This window comes from Aulonocara sp. 'chitande type north' Nkhata Bay, linkage group LG23, assembly GCF_057382095.1.
Source record: "Aulonocara sp. 'chitande type north' Nkhata Bay isolate Kocher_YH1m ecotype deep benthic linkage group LG23, A_spYH_male_GT1.1, whole genome shotgun sequence".
NCBI lineage: Eukaryota > Metazoa > Chordata > Actinopteri > Cichliformes > Cichlidae > Aulonocara > Aulonocara sp. 'chitande type north' Nkhata Bay.
In genome coordinates, this window is record NC_141365.1 from 14711778 (window position 1) to 14739367 (window position 27590).

Below are 27590 nucleotides of genomic sequence, written 5' to 3' on the forward strand. Positions count from 1 at the left end.
CATATGCTGGTATAATCATCAGAGCCAACAGCCAATCATGTGTCGAACGTGTTTCCGGCCCTGACATCTCCTGCATTGAGGTTTTTATCTTTTTATCTTCTCTGTGGCAAACCAGCAGGTAGCAAATCATTACACCTGAACTAGCCTGACTTCACCAATCTTCTTTTTAAATCTTCTTCTCATGGATGCTGGACTTCTTACAGAGCTTTGATTAGCAGTTAGCTGATCGTGTTGATGCCTGAAAAGCGTACAGCCAAGCAGCTGCAGAGAAGCAGTACTTGCAAAGGTGGGTTTCACACGTTTCCTGATATAAAATTCTTCTATAATTTTCCTTCCACTGCAGCTGCATCTTGTTATATGTGGTGAAACTGGAAAAATCAGACTATCTGTACTAAGATGTTGCAAGCTTAAACTCCTTCTGTGTCCAAAGAGGGATGCGTCATGTGACAGTGACAGGCGCGCGCTACCATCAACTCACTACCTGCCTCAGAGGAGCCACCCAGGTCAAGCACAGCTCAGGCTAAATCAGATAAAATCGCCAGCTTACAGACAACATCTCAGGAAAAAACAGACCTTTCTTCACCGGTGTGTGGAACCACTCTGCACCACCTTCTCTTAACCTTCCCAGGGAAATTCCATTGGTAATTTGAAAGGAGGTTCTGTGTTTTACAACATATGTAATTTACACTGTGAATCCAATCAACTCAGAATGAAAGTGATAGCATACAGCTCATAAATGATGAAAAATGCACAAAATAATTAGCTACCGAGATAATGGTGAGTCATTTAAGGAGAAGCATGGTTTTCCGCTTTGGGGCATGAGATGAAGGCCTTGGAATTTACTGGTTAAAAAATAATAGCCCTCAAAAATAAATATTTGATTGTTTCTGTGAGTATTGAACCAAAAAACAGGCAGTAAAACTGGTTATTTAGTTTACTGGTTGCACTGTGCATTATTAAATAATGGGCTCAAACAATCCTGAGCACGTCATAGGTTACTTGTATTGTTCCTTTTATAAATTATTTGTTCTCAGGCAGCAGAATTTAAAGTAAATCATTTATTTTCCCACTGAAACCTCACATGTACTTACAGAAAGCGGTTCATCCGGCTCACGCATGGTTATGCAGTCCATGCTGATCTGAATGGTGTTTCCTGCCGACCCGTCGGCCGGACTGTCGCTGAAGTTCAGCTCGATGGGCTGGACTGAATGAATGGCAGATCTGAAACAGCAACAATACAGATTAATGGGTCGTTCCATGTAAAATAAACCAAATCTGAGAAACGTTTCTATACACCCCCCCTCAGAATCTGCTGATTTTTATTTACAGGGATTTCAATGAATTTATTGACCCATCATACTATGAATATTTTTAGCTTTTGGAGTACACAGTGATTGTTTTTAACTTGTGCTACATTTTCTAGAATTCTTGAGCCTTCATAACTTACAGTCCAGGAGATATTCACATTAAATATTAAACCCATTTAAGCTCTGTTAAGAACTGATTTCAAATCAATTTTGGACCCACTCCAAGAGTCCAAATCTAAATTCTTGTTTATAGCAGTGTGTAGCTGCGTGCATCGGTGTGAATAAACTGTCTGTAATGCAGAGGAACAGAATCGATTACTGGCATGCCGGATGTTTTATCCGTTTTCTGATAAATCACTGGCGCAGACTTCAAAAAATGAATTCTGGGTAAACTTTCAAGGTTCACCATGTCGTTAGCGTGTGGGATAGTTTGGCTAGATTGTGGTGTGGGCGTGAAATTGATCAGGCTTATGTGTCTCTCTCCCTCCTCTCTCTCATCTGTCCTGTGATTTCATGCTGTGATACATGTAAAATTATTACTCTGGGAGAAAGTTAGGGTTAGCAGCAGAAGCTCTCTGACTTTTGTTCTTGCACCGGTGCCCTCTGCCTCTCTGCAAAGTCTCACTGTTTGCTCACCCAGTGAACAGAGCAGAGACAGACAGAGCTAACAGAAGACAAGGGGGAGAGAGGAAAGTGAGACTTTTTTTTTTTTACTTAAGTCGACCTATAGCTCAGGAAATATGACACAGGAATAAAACTGACACATACAAAAGGAATTCAGGATGTTAGCTATTGACTGAAATATATAAGAGCTACACTGACCCAGCTCACAGGGACAAATGAGCCACCAGAGAACAAGACTTTAAAATACAACTGTAAATTAATTCTTTTACAAGTTAACTGTATATTTATACAATTAATAACAGAGTCCTTAATAATGTTGATGTTATTATTGACAAATAAATGAATATTGAAACTAATTTGTTTCCAGATATGAACATTTTTAGAAAAAGTACACTGCTAAAAAAACCCCGTAAATGAACAATTTTTAATCAGAATACAGAATCAAGTCAGTTAAACTTGAAATTGATATAATATCAGTATAGAAGTTATACTGACAGAATACTGATCTGGTCAGTTAAGTAGCAGAACAATAGGCACACTACAGGGGCAACCATTCCAAAATAGGAATGGTTTTACAGGTGAAGCCCACTGACATTTTTTTCCTCCACATCTTTTCTGATGGTTTTTTTCCACTAGTTTTGCATTTGGCTAGGGTCAGTATCACTGCTGGTAGCAGGAGGCGCAGTGTGCAGTGTGTCTTCGGGTCCTCTTGGTGCACTACAGTGCTGAACCTCATGCGGTACAATATAGGCAGCTTTTGGAGAACGAAGGAATTGATACCATCGACCAGGCTCATCTGACCTAAATCCAGTAGAACACCTCTGGGACTTTATGTGATGATCCATCCAATGCTGTCAGGCTGCACCAGACTGTCCTGGAGCTCATTGATGACCTGGACCAGATCTGAGATTAGATTTCCCAGGACATCATCCGTCGATGCGAAGCACGCGGTTGTCATAAAAACTACCGAGTACCATTCGGAGTTTTCAGCAAAATTGTGTATAGTTGCCTGCATGGAAGTGCAGCTGGTAAATGAAGTCAACATACACTGCAGTTCCTCTAATGTCCACTCGAGGCTCCGTCGGTGAGTTAGTCCCTATGGACGCCCATGTTAAAAAGTCCAACATTACAGTAGAAACTTGCAGTCTGAGTCCATAATGAATCTGAGGGGGTGAATTTTTTCTTATAAATTATCCACGGATGTGGCCACTTTGAAAGAGTTAATGAACTGGACTGCTTTTGCTGCCTTTACTGACAAGAAATTATGTCCTGCTTGGTGAAATTCTAGTATTTTAGTAGCCTCTTAATTAGTGCTTATTAGAGGGTATCGATGTATCTCTCCCACATTCTTACAGTTTATTTGTGCAGTTTGTTACTGTTAGCTTTACATCCTGTCCAAATACAATCACTTCTGATTTAAAAAACAAAACAAAACAATGGGGGGTTATCCTAACCCAAAAACAAGTGAGTGACGTCACGGTGGCTAAGTCCACCTTTTACCCACTGCCTGAAAATAACGTTGTTGTGTCCATAGGCAAGTTTTACACAGGGGCATAAACATGGATAAATTCAAATCTAGAAAAAAAGAGAAACTAAAGTGTGAGGATAACTGCTGCAAGTGAGAAGGAAGTCAGGCAAAGAAGCTGACATGGTTTATAATTTCCACATAAAAGAAGAAAAAAATCCCCAAAGTGAAAACTAACGCACAAATATCTAAAATATGTGCATAGATGAATATTTCACTATGGCCTTTTTTTTTCCTTGTTTTGTTGTTTTTGGCAGTATTCACTTACTGGTCGAGCATATCAAACAGCTGGTTGAACACATCTTGGCTGAACAAGTCAGTTGTCTGTGCTGCCTGATTCTGGGACATGGTGGTGAGGAATGAGCCCTCTCTCCAGGACAGACGAGCTGAAGGGTCCCTGAGTCTGCAGAAAGACACCATCAATCAGCTGTAATCATTTTATTACACCCATTCCTGCTCACTTACAGCTGCCATTTCTGAAAAACTATTTTAAAGGGAAGCGTTTTATAGTTGCAAAGTCAGTGAACATAAAAGCTGATGTGCTGTGCTAAGATGCGGCCACCCAGCCAGTGGAGATAAAGGAGGAGGAGGAGGAGTCCTGCTGGCAGCCATTCATGAAGAGCACTTCCATTGTGAAGAAGTCAGCCTACATAATGTTGAATATTTGTACTACACATAATGGTGATTATGTACCATTCAGACAGAGGCACTTTGACCTGCTGCCTTGAAACATTACACCTGCTTCAGAGCTCTGCCCGCCATTGTTCCTGCTGAAGTGGCGCACGCTGCAGTCTGAGACAGGCGGAATTCCCCCCAACGTCTATATGATAGCACCGCTAAAACTTGTGGTATGCGTACAGCTGGGCGAGCTCGGGAGGGAGGCCGATGGGGCGGCCATAATCTGAAGCTGGCACTATTTTAGGTTTTGGAATTCCCCAACGCTGTGATGAATGATATTAATACCTGTCTTACAAACACAGGCATATCTAATGAAGCAAATAATTTCACGTATGCAGGAGGCTCATATGAGGGAGCGCTGAGAGCTGAGATGAATTTATTTTGCAAAGCTCAAGAATTATTATGGGTAAGATGTCACAGATTAGGGCCTACATATTAATCATGCCCAGACACATTTAATAGAGTAAAGTTAGATGTTTCTGCAACATTAGGACCACGACAAAGCTTGGATTGATCATAAATTACAGCGGCTTGCAAGGAAGCTGTATTTCAGCTCGCCTTGTATAAAAAGCTGCATGTATATCAGACCTGCACAATAATTAAACTGACACGATATGCAGCAAACCGAAACTCCAAAATGCTTCAGTGAAATCGTTCATCTGACCTCTTTCACCTGAAATGTAACGTAAATAATTTAATAAAGCCAGAAAAGAATTTAATAAATGTCTCAAGGTCAGTCGATCCGCTGCAAAAATAGCACGCACCCCTTTAAACCAGTCTACTAACAAGGACGGTTCCTCACACAGCTGCGTTTTTGTGATTTTTGTTTTAAACTTGTAACCAACCTAAATATATAAGTTTTTGGGGAAGCCTGTAAGCCATTCGTGGCATCTGACCTTAACATAAGATTTGAAAACTAAAACTACATTTTGGGACTTTTAAAACTTTTCGCATCCTATGTCGGATAGTTTTCGGTAACGATTTGCCCTTTCAGCAGCAGAGCGCCTCCAGCACGCTGTGCCCCTCTGTACAATATTTAAGTGATGGTGTTACGAAGTAAGGAACCATATACACTACGTGAGGAAAGTCAGCCAAAATAATGTTGCTAAATGCGATGATGATGAGAAAAAAAGTACTCAAGTATGTGGCAACTTTGTGTGGCTATAAAACACATTTGGGAAGGAAAACTACAAACTGTTAATAAAACAATATAGAAAGTGTTTTTCAGGTGTTCACACAGCTATAGTTGACATCTGCATTAATAGTCTATAACCTAATTTATTGCCTCTAATTGGACATTCTGTGCTCTTTTAAGGAAGCAGAATTATTTTGAGTCAAGCTGAAAAGTTCAAAATGTATTTAGAGTTTATTCAGAGGGGTAATACTTATCATTATTATGATGAGGAAAGCAGACAGAGCTCAATCTACAAATAACAATAAATATACAACTATTCAAATCTTTATGAAAAGTCACAGGGCTCTTTAAATAGATATACACATATTGTTATTTATATGCATACACATGGGTTTATGATCCAGAGCATATATGAAAATGCTCAAGCAAATCCAGCAGATTTTTCTTCTCTGCTTTTTTTGCTATTAATTTGTTAATTTTTAATTTCATTGTATGTACTCTTACTTTATGTAAAAAGTCACAGTGTGCATAGTTGCCATCTAGATCCTAAATTTATGTTACACTGCTAACACAGACCCCACACACACCAACTGGACCCCACTGAACAGACAAATTTAATATATTTACATGTTTTACAGTTTTTAAAAGTCTTTTTGTTTATGATTTGTGTTTAAATTGTAATGAAAATATAAATATATATTTTTTAAAGATATGAATGTTAAAAAGAATAAAGCATACTGTATATCTCTCTCTGACTGGCTAAATATTGTCAACTACTCACATGTGAGTGCAACCTAGCACATTTACAAAATAAGTTCACCGCAAATCGAATGCATTTGATTTTTATATATAACAAAAACCTAAAATATGAGTTTTGCAGAACTCAAACTGACCAGTGGTTTACAGCTGTACACTCTCAAATTGGCAGCTGTTGAAAATGTTTGAGAGCAAATGTGATGTTACATTAACGTTTCGTTAATGTAAAAATGAAAACTGCTACAAACTTGTACGCAATAAGCCCCACCCAAACCAACTGCAACACAGATATCCTCCTTTTACATGAATGCATGAGTAAGAATATCTAAGAGTGCACCTCGTTGACTGCCGTCAGCCTACAGACACTAAGATGACATTTACTGATGGCAGCGATTGTTTATCTGTTGTGTCACATCAATTTTGTGCAGGCTAAATGTTTAAAGATCGCTAGATAAAGAGCATAAAGACTTTCTAAAGATTCATCTATGGCCATAATGAAGGTACCAATAAATCCATGTTTGCAATTACAGTGTAAAATCCTTTCAGTTCATCCAGACTAACAGTCTAAGGATAAAACGTGTAAAAGTATAACACTAAATACCTTCAGTACTTCCATAACAAATTTTTAAGGCATTATTTGACAATATGCTGTTAGTACCTTTGCTTAAGAACTCATTCCTGCTAAAGACTAAGCATTAAGTCACAGAAGGAATTAAACTGACGACAGATAGATGCCAAGATTTATTTGTTTTTTAAATCTACGAATTAAAAAAAAATTAATCAACTTATTTGTGCATATTGTTGTACAGCCAACAGAAAACATGTGACATCGACATCCGAGTTATTAATATTTTTCACAGTAATTCATAATATAATATAAACTGCTTTAAAAATGCAGAATTTGCCCCAGAATAAGGTTTTAAATGCTTATTTTTTTCTACTATTTTTGCAATTGCAACATCGTCCCATACATTTAAATTCAGGATTTTATACGGTTTCTTCAGAAGCACTGAAGATTAAAGAGCAAAAAATAAATAAATAAATAATTTGTAAAGAATAATAGTAAAATAAATTGTGATATTCTTGAAATGATCCATTATGTTAGGGCTTACTGATTCATAAAAGCCATCTCTTCATCCTTATCAACATGTTGCTTTGTTATGAATACATCCAAATCACAGCAGTATCTCTTCAGAGTAGATGTCAAAATAGTGATTGATTTATTTTTATTATTTTTTTTACTTTGAACAGCGCCAACACGCTTTTGTAGGAAAGCATTTACAGCAGTACACAAATCAAAACCTGGTGGCTTAGCTGCCTGCACAAGAGCACACGAGGAGTTTGAAGGAAACGTGCCAAAGAGGGGAAAAAAAAAATCACAAAGGATGACTTTAAAAAAAACAAAAAAAACAGGTAAATGGCAGGTAGAGCAGGTGAGTTGTCATCTGTGTTCAAGGAGAAAGGATTTAGGTGTGGTCATCCACATGACCTGTGCCTCACATTAACTCCATTTCATTCTTTAATTTTCTTTTAAAATACAGAAGAACTAGTTTAACTGACATCCCATTAACTTGTCCAAAAGACTTTTGAGCTTTGCTTCTTGGTATTGTCTGATCACCAGTCAGCATCCAGAACTAAAGCTGTTTATCAGGTTCTGCGTGTACAGCCATCCAAGCCTATAAATACACTAAAACAGTTTAATGGAAGAATAAAATAGAAGATCTGCAGCCTAACCCTGCTGATGTCCTGCACTACTTTGTGCTTAAGAAAATAATTTTCATTGTTGTAATAAGGCACACATGTCCACGTTCAAATGCATACCACATAAATGCAATATTCTATCTTTTTTCATCATCATTTCAAAGCAGTTTTATTTTATTAACGAAGTTTCAAGATGGGCTTTGTCCCTTTTCTGGCTGCATTTTGTCTGCGTTTGGGTGTCTGGTTACTCTGAGAGGTTTTCGGTTAGCCCGAGGCAAAGGCTGTTCAGCATCCACTTAAACACAGTGCAGCGCCTCCAGACGAGACTGGGGCAGAGGTCAGCACTAAACAGGGATGGCTATTGTCTCTTGGCAGGTTGTGCACACCGACCGATGAAAATGCAATCAAAACAAACAGCCCAGCCGATCGGGGTCCTTCTCCAGTGTCATTATTAATCACTTTTCAAAGGCCTAAGACCTTCTCCCCCTCATCCGTCAGCCGAGGCTGGAAAAGGGACACGAGTGAAAAACAATAGAAAGCCCCAGAGTTTCTCCTCCTTTTATTTTGATCATCTGGTGCAAGAGGGAAGGTAAGGCGTAGAAGGCAAAGGATACAAGACAGGTGGAGGGATTTACAGGCCAAGGAAGATACTTTTCATCCCTTTTCAAAAACAGTTACATTGTTTTCAAATTTGTGCCACAGCCAGAACGGTCAAAAATGTCATCAAGCAAAACAGAAAAACTAAAAAAAAAAATTACAAATGTAACTGTTAAACTCAACTACAAGAGTGCTGTGATGGTAAATTTAAAGGGGCAAAAAGCACACAGAACACATCCAATCTGCAAAGAATTTAAAGAATTTAAATATTTTAGAATGAGAGAAGAAACACTCATGTAGGTAGTTTTGGTGCAAAACATGTGCAATTATCAAAGCCTATAGAGCTACAGTACTAGCACATGCACTCCCATTGAGGTTCAAAAATCTCCAGAAGAGGACCTCCAGATGTCATGTAATCTGCCTGCCTTCAGCCCTGATTGCCCTTTACACATGCATTGCTGCCATAAGTATGCTGCCCTTATAAATATATCAGGACCAAGCAGCAGCAGCTGAGGATCCAGGCAGACACAACTGTTCTCAGGCCGTTTTGGACCTCCAGACAGCGTGAACTGCAGCGCGGGTCAAACAGGAGCAGGGAGATTCCCAGCCAGCAAGTCCTACATCATTCTTTTAAACTTAATGTAAGGCTCATTATGAAGGAGTATAGCTACACTTCGAATCCACGCAACACATATTGTTTAACTAATTAGGCAAAAAAACATGACCTCAATACAGTCTACCCTATAAGTACGTGTGAGTATAGGTCATCAATTTCAACAACCTTTAGGTACTTACCGCCGAAAGGGAAACTCAGGGTAATACTGCACAGCTGTGTAAGGTGAATTCATGTTGTCATGCCAGAGTTCACTTTGCTGAAAGCTTCAGAATGATCAGCTTGTCATAAATGGATCAATAGCTGTGTTTGAGCTATGAGAATCAATTAAAGTACAATAAAAAAAAAATACAGTTAAAAACACAACCAGGCCTGGATTAAAGTGCCGGAGGGTACAGTGCAGAGTGCAGAAAGTTTGAGAGATGTTTTGAATTTAGGTATTTTTTCTTAGGCTACCCAAAATAGGCGGGGCTTGTGCCTTCTTTCTGACCAATCCCCTGCTCCAGCTGTACAAGATATCACTCACTCTCAGTTGCTAGGATATAGATATCAAGCAACTACATTTGACCCCAACACACAAACACCCACACGCCAGGAAGCCACCATCCTGAAAAGCTCCCCACTTACACCCCACTCCTCCATCTATGTCTCTGGCCTTGTTCTGATATTTCCACCCAGACTCCCGAGCGGATTTTGCGGCCCGAGAGCACGTCTGTTGCGTCACGCTTCTCAGCGAATACTGAGAGGGTTTCGGGCGCGCTGAATATTTCCACAAACGCGCCCCAAATAGCAGCAACTGTTCACTGTGTGCCGATTCAGCAATTTTAAGGAAGTGAAACAAACTCTTAGGTCAAGAACTGACTGTTCTCGTGAAAAAACTAAAAATGAGAATCCCCTTTAAACCTAAACAGACACCAGATAAAAATACTTCATCATTACAGTAGCCTACATAAACTCATATTTAGGCAAACGCTGAAATCGTGCCACATCCTGGCACATACTTCCAATTCAACCACCCTCTTAGCCAAGCAGTATGGCAATGTAAACCTAGAGGTGTTGTGTGGTTTTCAGAGATGAACAGCAGATGAATCAGTATGCTAAAATAAAAGGAAGGGTCACCGCAGGAGGAATGATAATAAATAGATGTGGTGTATCCAGGGAACACAAACCTTTATGCTGCTCTCTTGTACTTTTAATAAAGATATAGAGCCTCTCTCTGCCCGCGGTGCACCTGTGAGACACGGCACTGATACAGCGGATACTGTGTGCCAACCTGGTGACGAGACACTGTGGACACACGGCCGCTATTTTTAACATACTGTATTGGAAGGTTTCATATCAGCATTTTCACACTCGGCTGAGTTCGTAATGAATGAAGCACCCTCTTTGTTTGCTTCTCAGTGTAAAGAACATCTGGACAGTCCACTCATCAAGTAAACCCGTACGCTTTTGTGATGCATGTCACATTTTGGTGACGGACTGTGTGCTTTCTCAGTCATCCAGGGCATTTGAGTTGAAGGTAACTGGACTTCTGAGAGACCTGTAACTACCTTGAACCCAAGCATTCAGGACCACATTTTGTGGTTTATTGTAAAAACAAACCCAGAATTGGTCACATTACAATCCCGCCAATAAATATCCACTCATGAATCTCCCACTCCAGTCTTTTGAAGCCTGAATGACCATCTCTTTCTAAATGTGACAAATTCAATGAACAGCCAAGAAGTATTTTTTTTATTCTACTGTAGGCTATGTATTGTTTTGTACTGACTAGTTTATGGAAAAGAGCCCCATCAACCCTAGAAAGGCTGAACAGGTGCACCTGTATAAATAGTTGCATGATTGCCATTAGCCACTCCTTTTATACTGCTGCAAGCTTGGAGTAAACCTAAAATACACATGCATTGCAGTGTAGGGTCTGAGCTGATGAATCAGCGTGGTCACAAAAAAACTGGAAAGCATGAAGACATCAACGCACTCACGGAAGCAACTACAACACTCGCTTCACATCGATGAAAACAGAGCGATCGCAAGTTTAGCAGCTATGAAAACAATTAAATAATTCACTCATATTAACAATATTTCAAAACATTTCATAGCTGTCAAAATGGCCTTACTCTGTCATGGACCAGTGACTTTCCAGACACCATTTCTTGCTAATCCATCCAAACTGTGTTGATGTACTTCGGTCTGGAGCAACCAGCTAAGAGACAGTGGATGAGCAGCACTGCCATTTCCAAGTGACAGTTTTAATTCTATATATTAGGTTTACCTATCCTGACTTCTGTTGTTGTCTTTGAGGTGCAAACTGGGGTAAATACCTAAAACGACAGTGTTAACATTCGGGATATTTAGGGTATTTCCTGTGTGTAACAAAGAACTCGCACCAGCAAAGGAGGTTTTGGGCTTCCCCAACGGTAAATCACCAGGAGTGTAATTTTTAAAGTTGGGTTTAACTTACCTAAGCTTTGACACATACTTATTAATATTTTCCTTAACTGCATTTCATATTTTGAACGAGTAAAAAAACGTAAACTTCAATTTATGGGTGTAGTTTATGAACGCTACATGAATGACACGACATAAATACACTTTCACGTGTAGCCTTGGAGGCTCCTAATGATGCTCACATCTAAACCTGCCACAAAAGCGGGTAAACAAGAAACACCCGAAAAACATAAGTTCACAAGCAGAAAGCAAATAAAAGAACAATATGCGCAACTCACTCACACACTAAGTTACATCAGATGTGACTGAGCTGTGACTTTCAGCCACTTCTTCAAAAATAATAATAATAAAAAAAAAGAAGAAGCTGAAAACAAGCTGAAAAATAATTTTAGATGGAAATTTAACCCCAGTGCCTCATCAGAGCCAGCAACAAACACTGCGCTTAGTTGTGGCGCTACATTGTGCACGATCTTCTACAAAAAACCACCAACGGATGTGAACACCAAATGATCAAATGTGAGACCGTGTTGTGATATGACCGAATCATTGAGAGGATCCGCCGTTCTGCTGCTTGTCTGCTGATCCGATTTCTAAAATGAGTAAAGCTAGGCTTAACTGCTCATAGTTTTAGAATGACATTGAGTCCTAATTTGGTTTAAAAAAGTCCACAAGCTGCCAATTTTTATGAAATTTTTAGAGACGTGAAAGTCTGAAATGAGTCACACCCAACGACCGTGCGAAAGTATGAGCAACTATTCCCCCAAGGTCACTGCTGGAAATACCAGCGACCGTTGTTGGGTTGCTCTGTGAAACATGGTTCCCAGCTGAAAAATGACAACCAATCACAGCTCACATAAACACGACTATCGTAAAAACCCACTTGTAAAATCCCATGGTGATTATTAGGTTATTTAAGCAACAAGCCTCTCTAAACCTAACACACACACACACACACTGCAGCTTTGACCACCTCCCAGCACAACAAGGACAAACTGACCTCAAGATATCATTAAATCTGATATTTACACTGACACACGAAACCCTTACATCATTAATTACTCTAAGGCCCAGGCGCTGGAAACCAGTCACCGAGCCACTATTACTTCATTTGAGATGTATGTGTGTGTTTATGGGTTAGCAGCTACGTCAGGGACATCTCTGGTACTGTCATCAGTGGGAGAGCACATATGTCTAAAGTGGTTATTATTCTCACAGGCCTCTGGTTAGAGAGCGTTAATCCCGCTTTAATCTGCAATTGTATCTGCAGATCAAGCCAAAAATGGCAACCAGCCTGAGTGATCGGTGTGCTTAATTCATTCTGGTGTGTTCATCGTGCTGAAGGCATTATATACCCGGTTCACACAGCCTTATTAATGTCAGGAGTTTACATACAGGATGCCAACGAGCAGTTGGTGGAGCAGCTGATGAGGTAGCAGCGACGCTCGCTGCACTGTGGAGTGCTGCATTATCAGTGTCAGTCACACACACCAGGCTGAGGCCAATCACTCTCACGCCGTGTGGGGGTTATGTGGGCATACTTGTGTGCGTCTGTGTGTATATTCTAGTTGGTGACTAATGCAGGGGAAATCCAGATGAGTCAAAACTACCAGTGTCCGATGCAGTGTCTGAGAAGCGCTAATTTACAGCCTATGCACTAAACTGCCCAGCAACTTGGCATTGTTCCTGTCACCTCTATAGGGAAGTCTTGTGTTCGGGCAGTGTGAAGAACCGTTGAGGGAAGGGATGAAAAACGTAGTAAACAAGAAAACGAATCAAAACATTCCCAGCATAAATTCACTTCCTGGAGGGTGGAATATTTTGACACTCAGACAACCAGTCCTGTACTTCCATAACGACAAAAAAGATAAACAGCCGTGAACTGCCTCCAGCTTTCCCATGTGACCCACAGAACCTGTATTTCTATTGAATCACTGATTCATTTGTAGTAATATTCAGACTCCCAGACAATTATTGATGCTTTCCCACGATATGATTCAAGTTTTTCTTTATGCGTCTTTTGTCACAGTGACTTTTACACCTGAGATCAGGTTGTTGCCACGTTGGGAAAATCAACCTTGCCTGCGGCAACTGAAAGACAGTGAGCCAGAGTTGAAAAATACATCCAGTATGACTGCTTTTAGCTGGAATCCAGATTTGTTTGTTAAATGTTTGTTATGCTCAGACTGATGAGTTGAAATGTAAAGAAGGGATATCTGAGAAATGAACTCTTAATGCTGTTGCGGTTAAAGTGGCATTCATTTTTCAAACCAAGGCAGATTCCAGAAGTTTTCGTTTATCTGTTTGATGATGCAAAGAGCATCCCTCTAGTTAAATGTTTAACTAGTATGTTGAGGCAAAACAAAAACCAAAACACACCACTAACATGCAGGTAAAGGTAGAACAAGTAAATGTGATTCCTAAGTTAAACAAACCAGGGAAACTGCATACCGAGAATAGCAATTTCAGAGGTATCGTAATTACCGATGTAACAGATCTACGGCGTCCGTGCTAAGTCGCTGAAGAGATTGGAGGTGTTGTCAAAAGCAGTTTCCCGTTAGCTGAGATCTGCTATAGAACGAAAAAAAAGCCACTATGATCATTTGTAATTTTCTGTAAGATTGTTCAAATAACATTTGTGTGAAGTAGCCATCATTAACTTTTAGCAAACAGTGCACTTGAAAGGTAGCATGAGTCTCTCTGAAGAAACATAGCTAATGTTTGTGCATGTTTCAGCATGCATTTAACTTCTTTATATATATATATATATATATATATATATATATATATATATATATTTTCCTCATTTAAGGGACACAATACATATGATTTCTTTGGTCATTGATTTAATATCCCAGTTGATCTAAATTTACTCACAGCCACATGATTTAATCTCACTGTTGTTGGGGTTTACTTCAAGCATGCTGTGTATTTTATTCCAAAATATGGCCTTTTCCTAACCCACACTCAATCTTTCCTAAAAACAAACAGTGAGTGAAAATGAAAGTAAGCTGTGCGTTAAAGAGCAACAAAAAACTGTCAAAACTGTCTGACATCAGGTTTACTGGATCTTATTAAAATCCATTTTTCTCCCAGAAAGTATAAACATGCCTAGAAGTCTTCTTAAAGTGAAGGAACATGTGACTAATGAGTCCATTTTGTTGTTTTGTTTACATATAAATACGTCACGGTGGACGTTTACTGTTTGCAGCTAAATCCCTGCTTAAATTGCAATTGTTCATTTATTAACGCTCAATGCAGGAGGTATAAATAAATAGTACTTGCAATGGGACTGACACATTTCACACAGCGATTCCTCAAACAGTACTTTATGTACAGTTTAGAGACATGGATAAGCAGCAGGCCACAAGGGACTGAAGACTAAACAAAAACATGAAACTGTGGATTAGAACCAGCTCCAGTTCAGACGAGTACGACTGGATCGCTTTGTTTTTTTTCCCAGGGGACTGAATCCCTTCACCGACTGGCGCAGAGCACTTCTGGTAAACACAATCAAAGCTCTCCAACAACCGGTCCCAGATCTGAGAGGCAGACAACCAGTGAACCACAAACCATCAATCACAGCTAATCCAACACTAAACCTGTCTTTGCTGCCGTTTGAAGTCAGTTACCATCACACACGGTGCGCTATTAGCACAGAGCCGTGCTAATAATTTTACATTTACAGTGGAGAGAGGAGCAGAAACACTGGTAGCAGTAAGCTGACAGTGAGACTTACAGCCTAATTACACAAATAATCTTGTTATAACGTGACATTCAAGAAGTACATTAAAATAAAAGCGGTTAATGATTAGCAAACTAAAGATAAAATGTAACCGAACCATTATCGCAGAGATGAATTACAGGGTGCTTCCTGCTTCTAAACATGCTCCTCTGCCTCACTAATCATTCCAGCGCAGACCATTTTTGAGGATTAGATGGCGATCGTCTCCTCAATTGAGAGCAGGAATTAAATGAGGAAATTGTCCGTCCTCAGGAGCAGCGGGATGATGATATTTTACACTGGACGAGCAGGTGCTGCCGGGACCTGCTTCAGCACTTCTGTAAGGTAATATAATACACTTTCATACTCTAACTTTCAGAAATATAGCCCATGATGTAAAAGTTGTGGACCGGTGTTTAGCAACCACACCGCCGGTATCCTGGCAACAGGTTGACAAGTGTGATTGGTCTGGCCCTCAACCTATTAAAAAGCATGTATGGTAGAACATAATGATGCTTCCACCCGTCCACATGTAATCTAAGTGAGGGGTTAAAGTGTCCTTTGTCACCGGATACACTTTAAAAATAAAACACGCTGTCGACGTTCTGGGACGCTTAAATGAAAGTGGATATTTCAGAGGCATTTCTTCGAGACTCTGATGAGTGGATGGATATAGTTTGTCTGTAACATACCAAACCATCAAACAATTACACGTTTAACATGCTGTGCATCTCATTCATCACGTCGTAAAAAACTATGTACACCAAAAAAACTGGGACATCTTGGGGTTTTTTTTTTTATAGGTGATTTCTCATTTTGTCATTTTTGTGGCTCAAGTATTCAGATAATTCAGCAGAGAGTGTACGGCACAGCCCTGCTTCTGTCAGTGTTGACTTCACTGTTAAATTCCTTCCATGAGTCACAGTCAGTAAAACACCACGGAGCTCGCCATTCAACAATGACCTTGATTTTTTATTAGTTTTTCATTCTTCTTTTGCTGACATGAGGTCAGCCCGAGTGAAGAACCGTGTAATCCTCTTTGCTAATTGATAGGCTTACAGAACTTACACTGCTATGACCACATATGAAAGTTGATCCCAGACAGCAGGAGGTAGTGGGAAGGGAATGTTTTCAGTGTCAGGTATGCCAGGTTCCAGCGAGATAACGTCACGTCAATCTCTGGCAGTGAGAGGGTTTGTAATTGTACATGTGTTAAGGTGTCATGGCATGGTCGTACGAGCTTGTGCGAAACAGACATGCAGAGCCCAGCTCTTCTTCTTCTCGTCTTACTCTTGCTATAGCCGTACACGATGTATCGAACTGCTGCCAAATCATGCCAGGGCAGCAAAGAGCCTTCGCAGCAGGTGATGTATTGCAGAGCGCTCAGGATACAGATGCTGATCAAGGAGAACGGATCTGAACATCTGATAAGTTCATAAGTGGCGTCTGTTAATCAGCGGAGTCAGCGTTGACCTTCAGCTTCACATCACATAAGTGGAGTCTGAGTCACTTAGCAGGCTTTTACACACAGTGCAAAAAATTTTTAAGGTCATTTAACCTTTTGTTTACAAAACCTTTCAACTCAAAATCAAACTTCTTATAAAGAAAAAAAAAATCATAACACAAAGACCTGCCGGACATTTTTCCTGTTGAAAGGTAGTTTTTTCTTCTCACTATTACCAAGTGACTGCTCATTGGGGATCTTTTGGTTGTCAGGGTATTCTCTCGATTATTGTGGGGTGTTTACCTCACAGTATAAAGCACCATGAGGTTTTTGTACCTGGCTGTTATCATGTTATGAGCTGAAGATGTGCAGATTGCATCACTTCTAGGGCCAGCATGTGGTCACTGGAGGAACAGCAGATTTTTCAGCTCCAGAGGTTACCACTGGTTTAAAACCTATTCCTGGGTCATGGTTTGGGATATGTCAGGTAACTTCCGGTTGTATTTTGTAATCATTGCCTACAGTTGTTGGTCATTTGTCACTTTGCAACCCACCTTCGTCCCAGTTCTTCCTTTCATGTTGTCGGCAAGGTCTGAGATCAGAGCCATGCAACCAAATACATTTTGCAGCACACAGAATTAACTTCTTAGTTTATTTTCTTAGTGCAATGTCACTGCAGTCACGTAGTGTAAACAGGACGATCGGTGTTGGCTAGATAAATAAATACAGCCAATTTCTCACATTCTTAAATAGAAAATAACTCCAGTTCATGGTGTGCTGCACTGCTGTCTTTCTTTACTTTTTTCATTAACATAATGTATGATGCTATAAAATATTTGGGAAGTGACCCATCATTTTCACACTGCTGTACTGTTTTTTGTGAGGCAGGCACTCTTATTGCACTGTATAGACTATAATATATTAATACACAATATAAGTTTGGAGGACACTACAAAGTGGCTTAAAACTCATTGTAAAGTCCACTACACAGTATGTGATAAGTGACAGACAAGGTAAATACTAAACACCAACATGCTAGCTTCTGATCTTTTAAATTGGCACACTCCTTGGCTTTTAAATCAGAATGACTTTGTACTACTTTTATTTGTCTTATTTCTTACTCAAATCTTCTAATTTTATGATTCTTTTTCTTAACTTTTATTATGTCTTCCTATGTTTTTATATCATTTGATAATCTTAAACGTACAGCACCTTGGTCAACAGCTGTTCTTTTAAACGTGCTATATAAATAAAATTGACTTTAGCTTCGCTACTGTGAGCGTGCTTAAGTTAGCATTTAGTTTGCTGCAAGCTGCATCTCTGTCTAGAGTTCCAGAAATTGGAATTCACTACCACTGCTACTTATGAGTAGATATAAGTAGCGCTTCATTACCTTGCTCCCCCATATATATCTGATCTAGAATTCTGGCTACTGGTAAGTGGTGTCTGGAGCGATTCTGACAAAACAATGCAGGTTATTAATGTAACCGTACATTTAACCAATCAGTGATGAACCCAGCCATGAAGATCTCTGGGGGTCTTTAAAACCATCTCAGAAACGTAACCTGATATTAAAAAAAAAACAAAAAAAAACACAGCGTGACAATGTATAAAACAAAAGATCTTTGAAGTTTTTGTTTAATAACGTATAAACTAAAAGACAGAGTTGAATGTCATTCTTGTTATTGTAAAGTTGTGTGATCAAACTTATTTTTTAATCCACTACAACTCGTCATTGCTCAACATACGACCTTACTCACTGCAAGTGTGACAACACACTGTACCAGCGGACACGGTAAATTCTGAGTCACTGTTTTGAATGAAGATGTTGCATAACATTGACTGCTCCCCATAGACGATGGTAGTTTTGTTTACTGGTCCCATTCCAGTGTGTGCGGGTTTTAAACAGTCCAAAAAACAACAACAACAAAAAAAAAACAAGACAAAATGTTTTTAGACGCTTTGCACTTTCCACTGATTAATGAGACGTAACCAGGAGGCCCTGATCTTTTAAGAGCGTGGAGTAACATGATATACTGAAAATACAGGAATGGCCCACTTTGTTTCTACAGTACCACTATTAAACTGAAAAGAGTGGAAGCAAAACATAATTTCCAGTTTTCTATTATTTTTGCTTAAACACAGCTAAACAAAACAAGCGAATCTGATTTTTTTTTTTTCTTTAATTACTCATATTTGCAACAGCAAAAGAGTAAGCTTTCATCTGGTAATACCAAACAAGAAGATGGTAAAACTCCTAGGAAAATATCTCTTTGCCAACAATGGCACAAAGCCACAATTACTGTGACCAATCAGGGTGTAGGAGGTTAAGAAGGAGCACTAATTGTGTTGCCGTGTCTGCATGAAATCCACTGTAGCTGCCTTCTCTGTTTGTTTTCAGTTTGTAATACAAGAAGTCAGCATTAACCAAGCAGGAAAATAACAGGTCTGAAAAACAAATCTGTTCTTAAGACCACAGAGGGCTGGCTGAGGAGGTTGCAGGACAGGTTTGTTGAGCCTCAGGGGCCTGCAGATCCCATTCAGCTTCTGCAATCGGGCTCTCTCCTCACTCAGCTCCTACAGCGCAGACGGTTACTGCTACATAAAGCACATAAACTCTGTGAAATGTGTGCAATCCTGACAGGCGTCCAACATATCCCAGAGCCCTGTCACTCTCACCTAGCCAGAGAGAAAAAACCCAACGTGATGACAAATCCTTGAGCTTTCACTTGTAAAGCAAACGCATCGAGCTGAAGGTAAGTTTAAACAAGTGTGCGTCCACTGCTGTTTTGGGTGCTACACGATACACATTTTTGTGTTTAAGAACACATTATTCACCTGGTTTTTGTTAGGAGGGAGGAAAAAATGGAAGACTGGAAACTGTGATGAATATGTCATCAGTCAGCTTTTCCATGTAATCTTCAAATGCCAGATTGCTCCTTTTCAGCCCCACCCCATCCCGTCATGGCCAAGTGACTGTGCTCAGTTGCAACACACACACACGGTTTAACACCCTCAGGTGTTCTGTGCTGATACACTGTAAAAACACTAAGTTCTGAGGCACCTTTTCTTGAATGCAGGAAAACCTCTGATCTGCATTTATTTAATCACTTCCACTGCAACCATTTCTTTTAATATTAACTTAAATACACATTTGTCAGTGCTGCATTAGTAAATCACTACCTTTAGAACTTGAGCTCATAATCACATGATTATGCAAAATTTGAACACTTCAACTTTTTCGAATGTGCGGTTTTGCAGCTTTTCTTTGTCACATGTTTATTTGTATTTGAGCATTTTCTGACTTTATTTGACAAATTAGATAAAAACAAAGCTGATTGATAAAAAAAAATCATCAGTTCAAGGCTTCAAATCAAGTAATTTGAAGACACTAAACACTTTGCAGAGTACAGAGAGGTCAGACTCGCGACATCAGCAGCTTATCTGAGCTCAGATTGCAATACACTTTAGTTTAATGGGAATTCTCAAATCCAATGTTCTAAAATAATCCACAGGTCCAGATTTTAGAAGCATATGCCTTTTTAGCCCATTTATAATTTCTTTATATGCAGTAGATTTATACAATTTTATTGATATGTGATGACGTGTAAGAAACCTATTTCAGCATTGTCCACAAAACTGCGTACCTTCAGAAAAAATGATTAATTACAGCTATGAATAATAATGTAGAGTAGATTGGGATCGTCTTTGCTTATATTTCCCAACATGCCTTGCATTAAATTCTGCTGAAAACATTTGATTTTCTGTATGAAATTCATTATAAATTTACTGCTGTTATCAGGTAAAATCCTATCTTGCTCCATCTCATACATAGAGTACATACAACTTTCTCTGAAAAGTTAACCAAAATAAAGGTTAAAAAACTTTTTTTTTTTTTTAACTACATGAATCCACCAAAACTTAACCGAACGGCCTGTTTTTAGAGTGCAGAGGAGGATGGCAAAGAGATTAACGGCTGAGTGAACTCGGACACAGTTCAAGTGCCAAACTTACTGTAAGGTGACTCTGTGAAGGCAACAGCACAAACACATATGGACACACACACGCAGAAGGAGTCATCGCACCTTCTGTTACTATTACTCACACCGAGTCATCGTGCAAAGAAAAGAAGCTTATCTTTCATCATGCAAGGCCTTTCAAAACACCGCACTATCCCACTTATCAAAACAATTTTTAAAAGCGGTTGCACAGATTTCAGCAATGCCAGGAAGTACAGAAATGTAGCTTAGATCATTTCTGGTGTTGGTTCAAATGGTGTCGAAGTGACCGGGGAGTGTCGGCGGCCGCACGTGTGCCAGAGTCGGAGCTCTAGACGCCTCCGTACAACAGGAAATGCCAATGATGGTACCTTTTGCCTCATGGCAGACTGAATGCTGCTGGAATGTAAACTCCGTCCACATGCTGACATTACTGCCATCAGCCTGTCTGCAGTGCTGAAAAATCACTTTACGTTTACTGTGCTCGAGTACGGTTTTTAAAAAGTTGACTCTACTGCAATTAATAAAGGAAAATAGTTCACTTTTTACTCCAGTGTATTAACCTTCCAGTCATTGAGTAAGGTCATTTATGAAGCAGACTGTTATCAGAATAATGTTTCCAGCATGAATCTGTCATTCTGCTTCACCAAGAACCTTTTTTCTTACATGAATTCTTCCATAGGTGTGGCACAAATTATGGACAGTTGTTTGAAACAGATTATAAGGCTTTTATTTTATTGCAATTTGTAATTTATGGGTAACTATTCCATAACAGGACATCTCATTCTGACAGTGCTCCAAATACTTTTAAGTGTTTCACCCCCAAATATCTGAAATATTGCCAACATCTCCAAAACAGATGTTTGGTCTGATTTTAAATCAGATGGATGGAAGTAACAATTGGAGAAAACAAAACAAAACAAAAAACCCAAAACACCCGACAATGACGACTTCACTGAAATCTGTTTGACCCGGCCTGTTAGTGATGCTGGCCTTTAACCTACGCTGTATGGACTGTGATCAAGTGAGTTTCTTGTAAACTGAGTAGAGTTTTTTTTCCAGAAGGTGAAATACTCATGAACGCGCTACAAGTGACTCTTTGTGTATTAGCATCATTACTAAACCACAACATTTCAAAGAGCGAACGCAGTTTGACATCTGCAAGTTAAAAAAATACTAAAACACACTTAAAATGCATTTAATCTATGTCATGTTTGAAACTCTGGACTTTAGCTTGGTGGAAGATTAAAGCGCTGGCATCTGTAGTACCTTGTGTATAATGAGCGCTTTTGTGTGGTTAAACTGAAGCTGTTAAGATTTTTTTGTCATCCTTGGGCTGCAGAAGCAAGTTGTTAATGCAATCTCGCCTCTCCCTTTTGATGTATTAAAAAATGAGCTATTATGCTTATCTTTACTCTCTATCATGATTCATGTCAGCCTATAAAAATTTAATTTGTACAAAATTAACATAATTTAGTTTTGAATAATGCATTAAGTGTATGCAAAGTTAAAGACCTGATGCTTCAGGCTGTCAAGCTTCCTTACTTAGAGCCAACAAAGTTGAGTGAGTGCAGCTCACAGGCTCAAAGGACAAAGGAAAGTAGGCTTTATGAGAAGGAAGCTTTAACAGGGGCTAAAACTGTGAGACAGAATATTCATTCAGTATGAAAAAAAGGGATTATTTGGAACAGTGACTCAAGCTAAGTTACTTTGAGATTCATCACAAAACTACAGATGTTGAAATGTGGATAACAGCACCCACGATAGCCAGGTACACAAACGCCTCTCAGCCTTGCTGCCAACGCAGTCTCTCATTGTGTATTTGAGAAAAAAAAAAAAAACCATTCCCACACCCCAGTCCTGGCTTTTTCTCTGGAACTGCAGAACCAGCCCATCTTTCCATCAATTTCAGGATCAACTGCCCTGCTGTTCTCTGTAAAGTGTACTCTAGGTTATTCTATTGATTGTTTTCACAGAAATATTACACCCAAAAAACACTTTAGGCTTAAGTTATTTCCATGTGAACATAAAACAACATATCCTCGTGCTCGTCCCCACAGTATTGAGCGTTTTGATGACAAACGTGTTGTTTTAACCACTGTTAATGTAATTTTATGCATATAACTACCAAATATGTGATAAATGTAATATATGATATAGGATGTAAAATAAATTTGGCAAAAATAAAAAAGTAAGGCTGTTATTAGGTCAGAAAGGTTATTATTTTGAAAAAACAAAACACTTAACTTCCCTTTATATATCATTTCCTGAAGTTCTAGAAAGACTTGCTCATAGTAAATCCAGCGACTCTTTTCATTTATCAGAACCAGTGTTATCTTCCTTACAGGTAGATAACAGAGCCATTACTCTTACTTAGAGGCTGTAGGTAACACCAGTGACTCACATGTATAGAAAAGCCTTATCAAAAACTGCTCATTAAGTTTGTTTTGCATAGCTTATTGATATTTTAGGCAAATATCGTGTTTTCTTCATCATTATTAATCATCATGTCCTCAGATGGTTCATCGCATCATTTATGTTACTTATTGTTTGTCACATCTTATAAAATGTGTGATATTTGACACGATAACTTTACCTCACTGTCTACACGTGCTGAAGAGACCGGGGAAATAATCAGTCATAAAAACCTTTAACACTGCACAAAGAGCGACAAAGAAGCAACACCAGTGACAAAAAGACAGCATGTGCAAAGAAAATGAATACATTTTAATTTGAAGACATCTCGTCATCCTAAAAGCGTCTCTATAGAATGACATAAAACAGTCAGGACCAACGTTTTTCACTTCTCTGAAACTCGACAAGCAAGATTACTCATCAGTCAGAGCACCTTTCTGAAGAACTCCCCCCATCCTGCCCCCATAAGAAGTTCGCTAAGGAGCTCACAGACGAGTTATACAAATACTGTTGTACTAAAAGAAATTGTTTTACAAAAAGTGCAAATTTATATCTGTGATTAATCTCCGCAATGCAGACCTTTTTAGGTGGGTAACTGCACACGTTGCAACTGAATCCCATTTATTCACTATTCAAACACAATAGCGTGATTTTTGAGCGTATCAATGCAGTGAGGACTGCTACACTTAAAAGAGAATTTCCATCTGCATGAATTTATATTTAATGCTTGTACTCTGTTGTGAGGGTGGCAGGAAGATCCCAGCACACAACAGATAAAGCAGTGATGACAGCTATGATGTTTAAGAAGTCTCACAGAACTTGACATGCATTTTAGATATTAGTGTCACAAAAACTTTCACATCTCAACCAATAATAAAGCTGAAATTATAATAACAGGTTCTAAAGCATAGAGAGATACTCATCACAGAAATGATTTACTTAGAAGCCGTAAAGCAAGACACCCAAGAATGAGCTTTGACTCAGAATTTAACTGAAGCACGGCCTCCGCTCTCTACGAGTGACTCAAGGAAACTGATGCTTGCTTTCTTATCTGCCAAACTCGACTGCTGTAACTCTCTGCTAATTAAAAACATTTTAATGTACTACAATTCATTCAGAGCTCTGCTGATAGGTGTAATGTGTTCTGTCCTTCTATTTTTAAGTCTCCACATCATTTTAGTCAATCAGTACAGAGTATATACTTCATAAACTGGCTGGCAGGAGGTCTGCTGGTTGTTAAAACTGCAGCTTTTACCTTTTGTCCTCCTGCTGGAAGACCTGAAAGCATTTGCTTTACAGACATTATTTATCTGTAGTTATTCACTTAATTGCACTTAATTTCATTTTAAGAGATTTTATTTTTTAATGTACTTTTTTCTGTATTTCATCTTAATGTTGCATTATTTAATTTAAACTTTATATGTTATTGCATTAATATTTCATCTACTTTTTAACTGTTTATTTTTATTGCGTACTCTCGCTTACAGTTTGCTTCAGTTTCAGCTTACAAACTGTTTCAAGAATATTACAGAATGGTTCAAATTTCATTTCATGTTCTGAGTTGTAGGAAACGTCATGTTGAACATCAAAGTAAAACAGATCTGCTAAATTTTAAGTTGAAATCTTTATATGACCTTAATTTAGCAAAGTTTACAATTTATAATCTTAGAACATGCCACTAAGGACGCCCTGGATTATTTTTCAAAAGTTGTACAAAGATTTTTGCATTATGTTTGAAGAGACCGAGGTCCTAGTTTTCACACTTTGCTGCCCGTTCCACTTCACAGGCTGGCTTATTCAAAAGTAACCCTGAGAACAAACCTGACTCGAAGTAATGAATCATGAATCAAAGTCTAAACACAGCACGTCTCAATTCATCATCACAACTCTACGAAATCAAGTCTTTGCCACGGTCCAAGTGTTTCATACTTGGAAAAATCAATTATTAACTGAAGTGAGGATGGACAACGGCAATCCTTAATATCAAGCCTCAGTACAAACTATTCATTTAAATGCTCTATTTTACATTCAGTTGGGATACTAGGGCTGTTCGATATAGCGATATATATCGGATGATGATATAAAAACGTCTATCGTTTCATTTTACGCTATCGTTTGTTTCGTGGTGTCGCAAAATAAACTGTTTACGGAAATATTTTTTCATCGTTTTGATGGTCACTGTAGTGGCTATATTAATTTTTAAAGTTCTCTCTTTCTCTTTTATTTTATATAACCACACTACAGACGGACAAGTGCCTGTTTTTATGCTTTGTGGTTAGCAACAACGACGGTAACAGCATTGCGTGTCCGCTTGTTTATGTTCCACATAAACCTTTCACAATAAAGCTCAAGATCCTGTTCAGACTTTTCAAAATAAACTGAATCATGTGAAAGAGCAGATTATTTACGGATGAGAATTTTAAAAAAAAAGAGCCGCCAGGTGCTAAAAAATAAACCTTAGACTCAAACGTTAGAACAGGCTTTTCCCCGCAGCACGCCGTGTAATAAATACTCACAAAGAAAACGGCGGCCTTTACAACTTATGTCTAAAAATGTATAGTTTCATGCATCGGTTAAAACACTCGACTCCACATGACGCGCAGCTGGAAACACTTCACGCAAGTCGAGCTGCCCGAGATTGACAGAATTTACAGATTTTGTTACATTTCTGTGATTTATATCGTTATCCGACGATAGAATTCTTATATCGGGATATGAGATTTTGGTCATATCGCACAGCCCTATGGGATACTGTTACATTTTCAGCTGTATAGATCTGTGTGTTGACACCAGCAGTACATCGGGTGTCAACACACAGACACACACACACACACACCAGGGAGGTGATTTCCCACTTCCATCATGAAGCGTCAGTATTTATACCAGCACAGTGGGACAAGATCGCACTCATTCACATTCACCTTAACAGGTGGACCTGAGCAGCTGTGATCCTGTGTGTGCATTTTATTCAGATGTTTCTTTTTCACACGATGTTGAAAACACAGCTGACGCAGTTTTAACAGCAGGTGCTTCCTGAATTCTTGAAATGGTTAATGTGTTTAAAAAAAGCATTTTTGCATGTAGGCAAACAGGCACACAAACATTTTTGATGCCTAATCGCCACTTTGGCAGCGTTGGCCTTCAGAATTCACGAGTGCTAGTGAGGAAATTAGTAGGTTAAGACTAAGCAAACCAAAGCTACTGCTCAGTTTTTAGGCTTTGTAAAACAGAGCAAAATAGCATAAGCAGTAAGGATTCTGCTGCAAGCATCAAGATGTGCAACCTGAACTATGGAGGCAGCTGTTAGCCACATCTGTCCACATCTACTGCTAGCGCTGCATGCTCCTTCAGCTGTTTATGATGCTTGAACACATGAAAATGACTTCATTGACAAGGACTGGGTGGTGCTGAGGGTCATTTTGACCACAGGGAGACACAGATTGAACTTCAGATTTAGCAGGAAATCAAATTCTTAACTGCACATTTCTCTGAGATGTGATGTGTTTATATTCTGATGTTATTTATAACTGGCTGTTGGTCTGTTATGACACTAAATTGTCTGTGTTCACTGTGTATGAGTTTAACATATGCAATAGGAATTCAAGCTTTTACTTAAGCTAAAGATTGAAGCTTTTCATCCACCATCCAGCATCACAGTGCCACCAGCAGGTTTTTGAAGAGTGGACAACAAAACTCCCCTCCAGCAGGAATTTCATCCCTAATGTGATCCGGTGAGCACCAGGAGCACAGATCCATACCGAGACTCCCGTCACAGCTCCAGCTGTGATTCTCTTCAAATCAAACACCGGCTGCATTTCATCAGTACGTGCCTGCGCGTCTTATAAATCATGGCCCAGAAGGCTCTGGCTATGCGAGCTGTGACAAACAAATTCTGGTTTGCGCTTTCTTTGAGCTTCGTGTTGAGAAAATATTTACTGTGCATGTAAAGTGCGTGCAGGGGGCGGCCAGTTCATGTCTGCTGAAGGTTAGCAACGGCAGACATCTGGTGAAATTGTAGCCCACAGCTGTCGCCAGCCTGACATCTCCTTGCTCTCAAATTTATCTCCCACCGCTGGGACATGTGCGTACGACATGCCAGCCATATCGAGGGCATATTTGCAAACCGCGAGGAGGTTGCTGGGGACACAGTGGCTGACACGAGGAGCCCACAGGCTGCTGCTCCTGCTGCTTGGGTGGAGGTGGGTCGGGGAGGAGGGAGAGAGAGGCGGAGTGCTCACTTAGGGTCAAGCCTTCGCATTCTTCCCTCCTGTGCCGGAGGTCAGGCTGGGGGACAGATAAAGGAGGGCTGAGACTGACATCTTAACCTCACTCGTAAACTGCTCCACTTGGTGAGGAAACAGGCCCACGGGGCAGAAACAGCCACTGGCTCAGACCAGTGCGGTTAACATTCTTAGAGGATAATAACACTATTTTGACACATGGGTCATGTGAGGTGTGTTTTCACACTGATGCGCTGAACAGTTTTGTATTTCTGAGGGGTTTTTTATTTCTTTAAGCCTAACTGAAAAACGCCTGAAAGTGCTTTAAAAATCCTTAAAACACGCCACAACTGGAAGAGGAGATAAAGTACAACTATAGCATTACATCAGGGTCGTAGTTGAGAAGGA

At 39.4% G+C, this 27590-nt stretch overlaps 1 protein-coding gene across 3 annotated transcripts in view; it reads right to left on the bottom strand.

Annotated features, from left to right (window-relative positions):
- Window positions 1-27590, bottom strand: part of tp63 (tumor protein p63) — a 62819-nt gene that overhangs the window by 24539 nt on the left and 10690 nt on the right. For 2 of the 3 annotated variants that reach the window (XM_086284005.1, XM_086284002.1), the window contains exons 1-3: window positions 9119-9186; window positions 3725-3859; window positions 1092-1221 (exon numbers count right to left, since the gene is read on the bottom strand). In XM_086284005.1, the coding sequence (XP_086140131.1) occupies window positions 1092-1221; window positions 3725-3859; window positions 9119-9171 (318 nt within the window). In that variant the 5' untranslated portion in view covers window positions 9172-9186. Of the gene's footprint in view, window positions 1-1091; window positions 1222-3724; window positions 3860-9118; window positions 9187-27590 lie in introns of those variants that run through there. The other variant, XM_086284006.1, reaches the window with a different exon arrangement.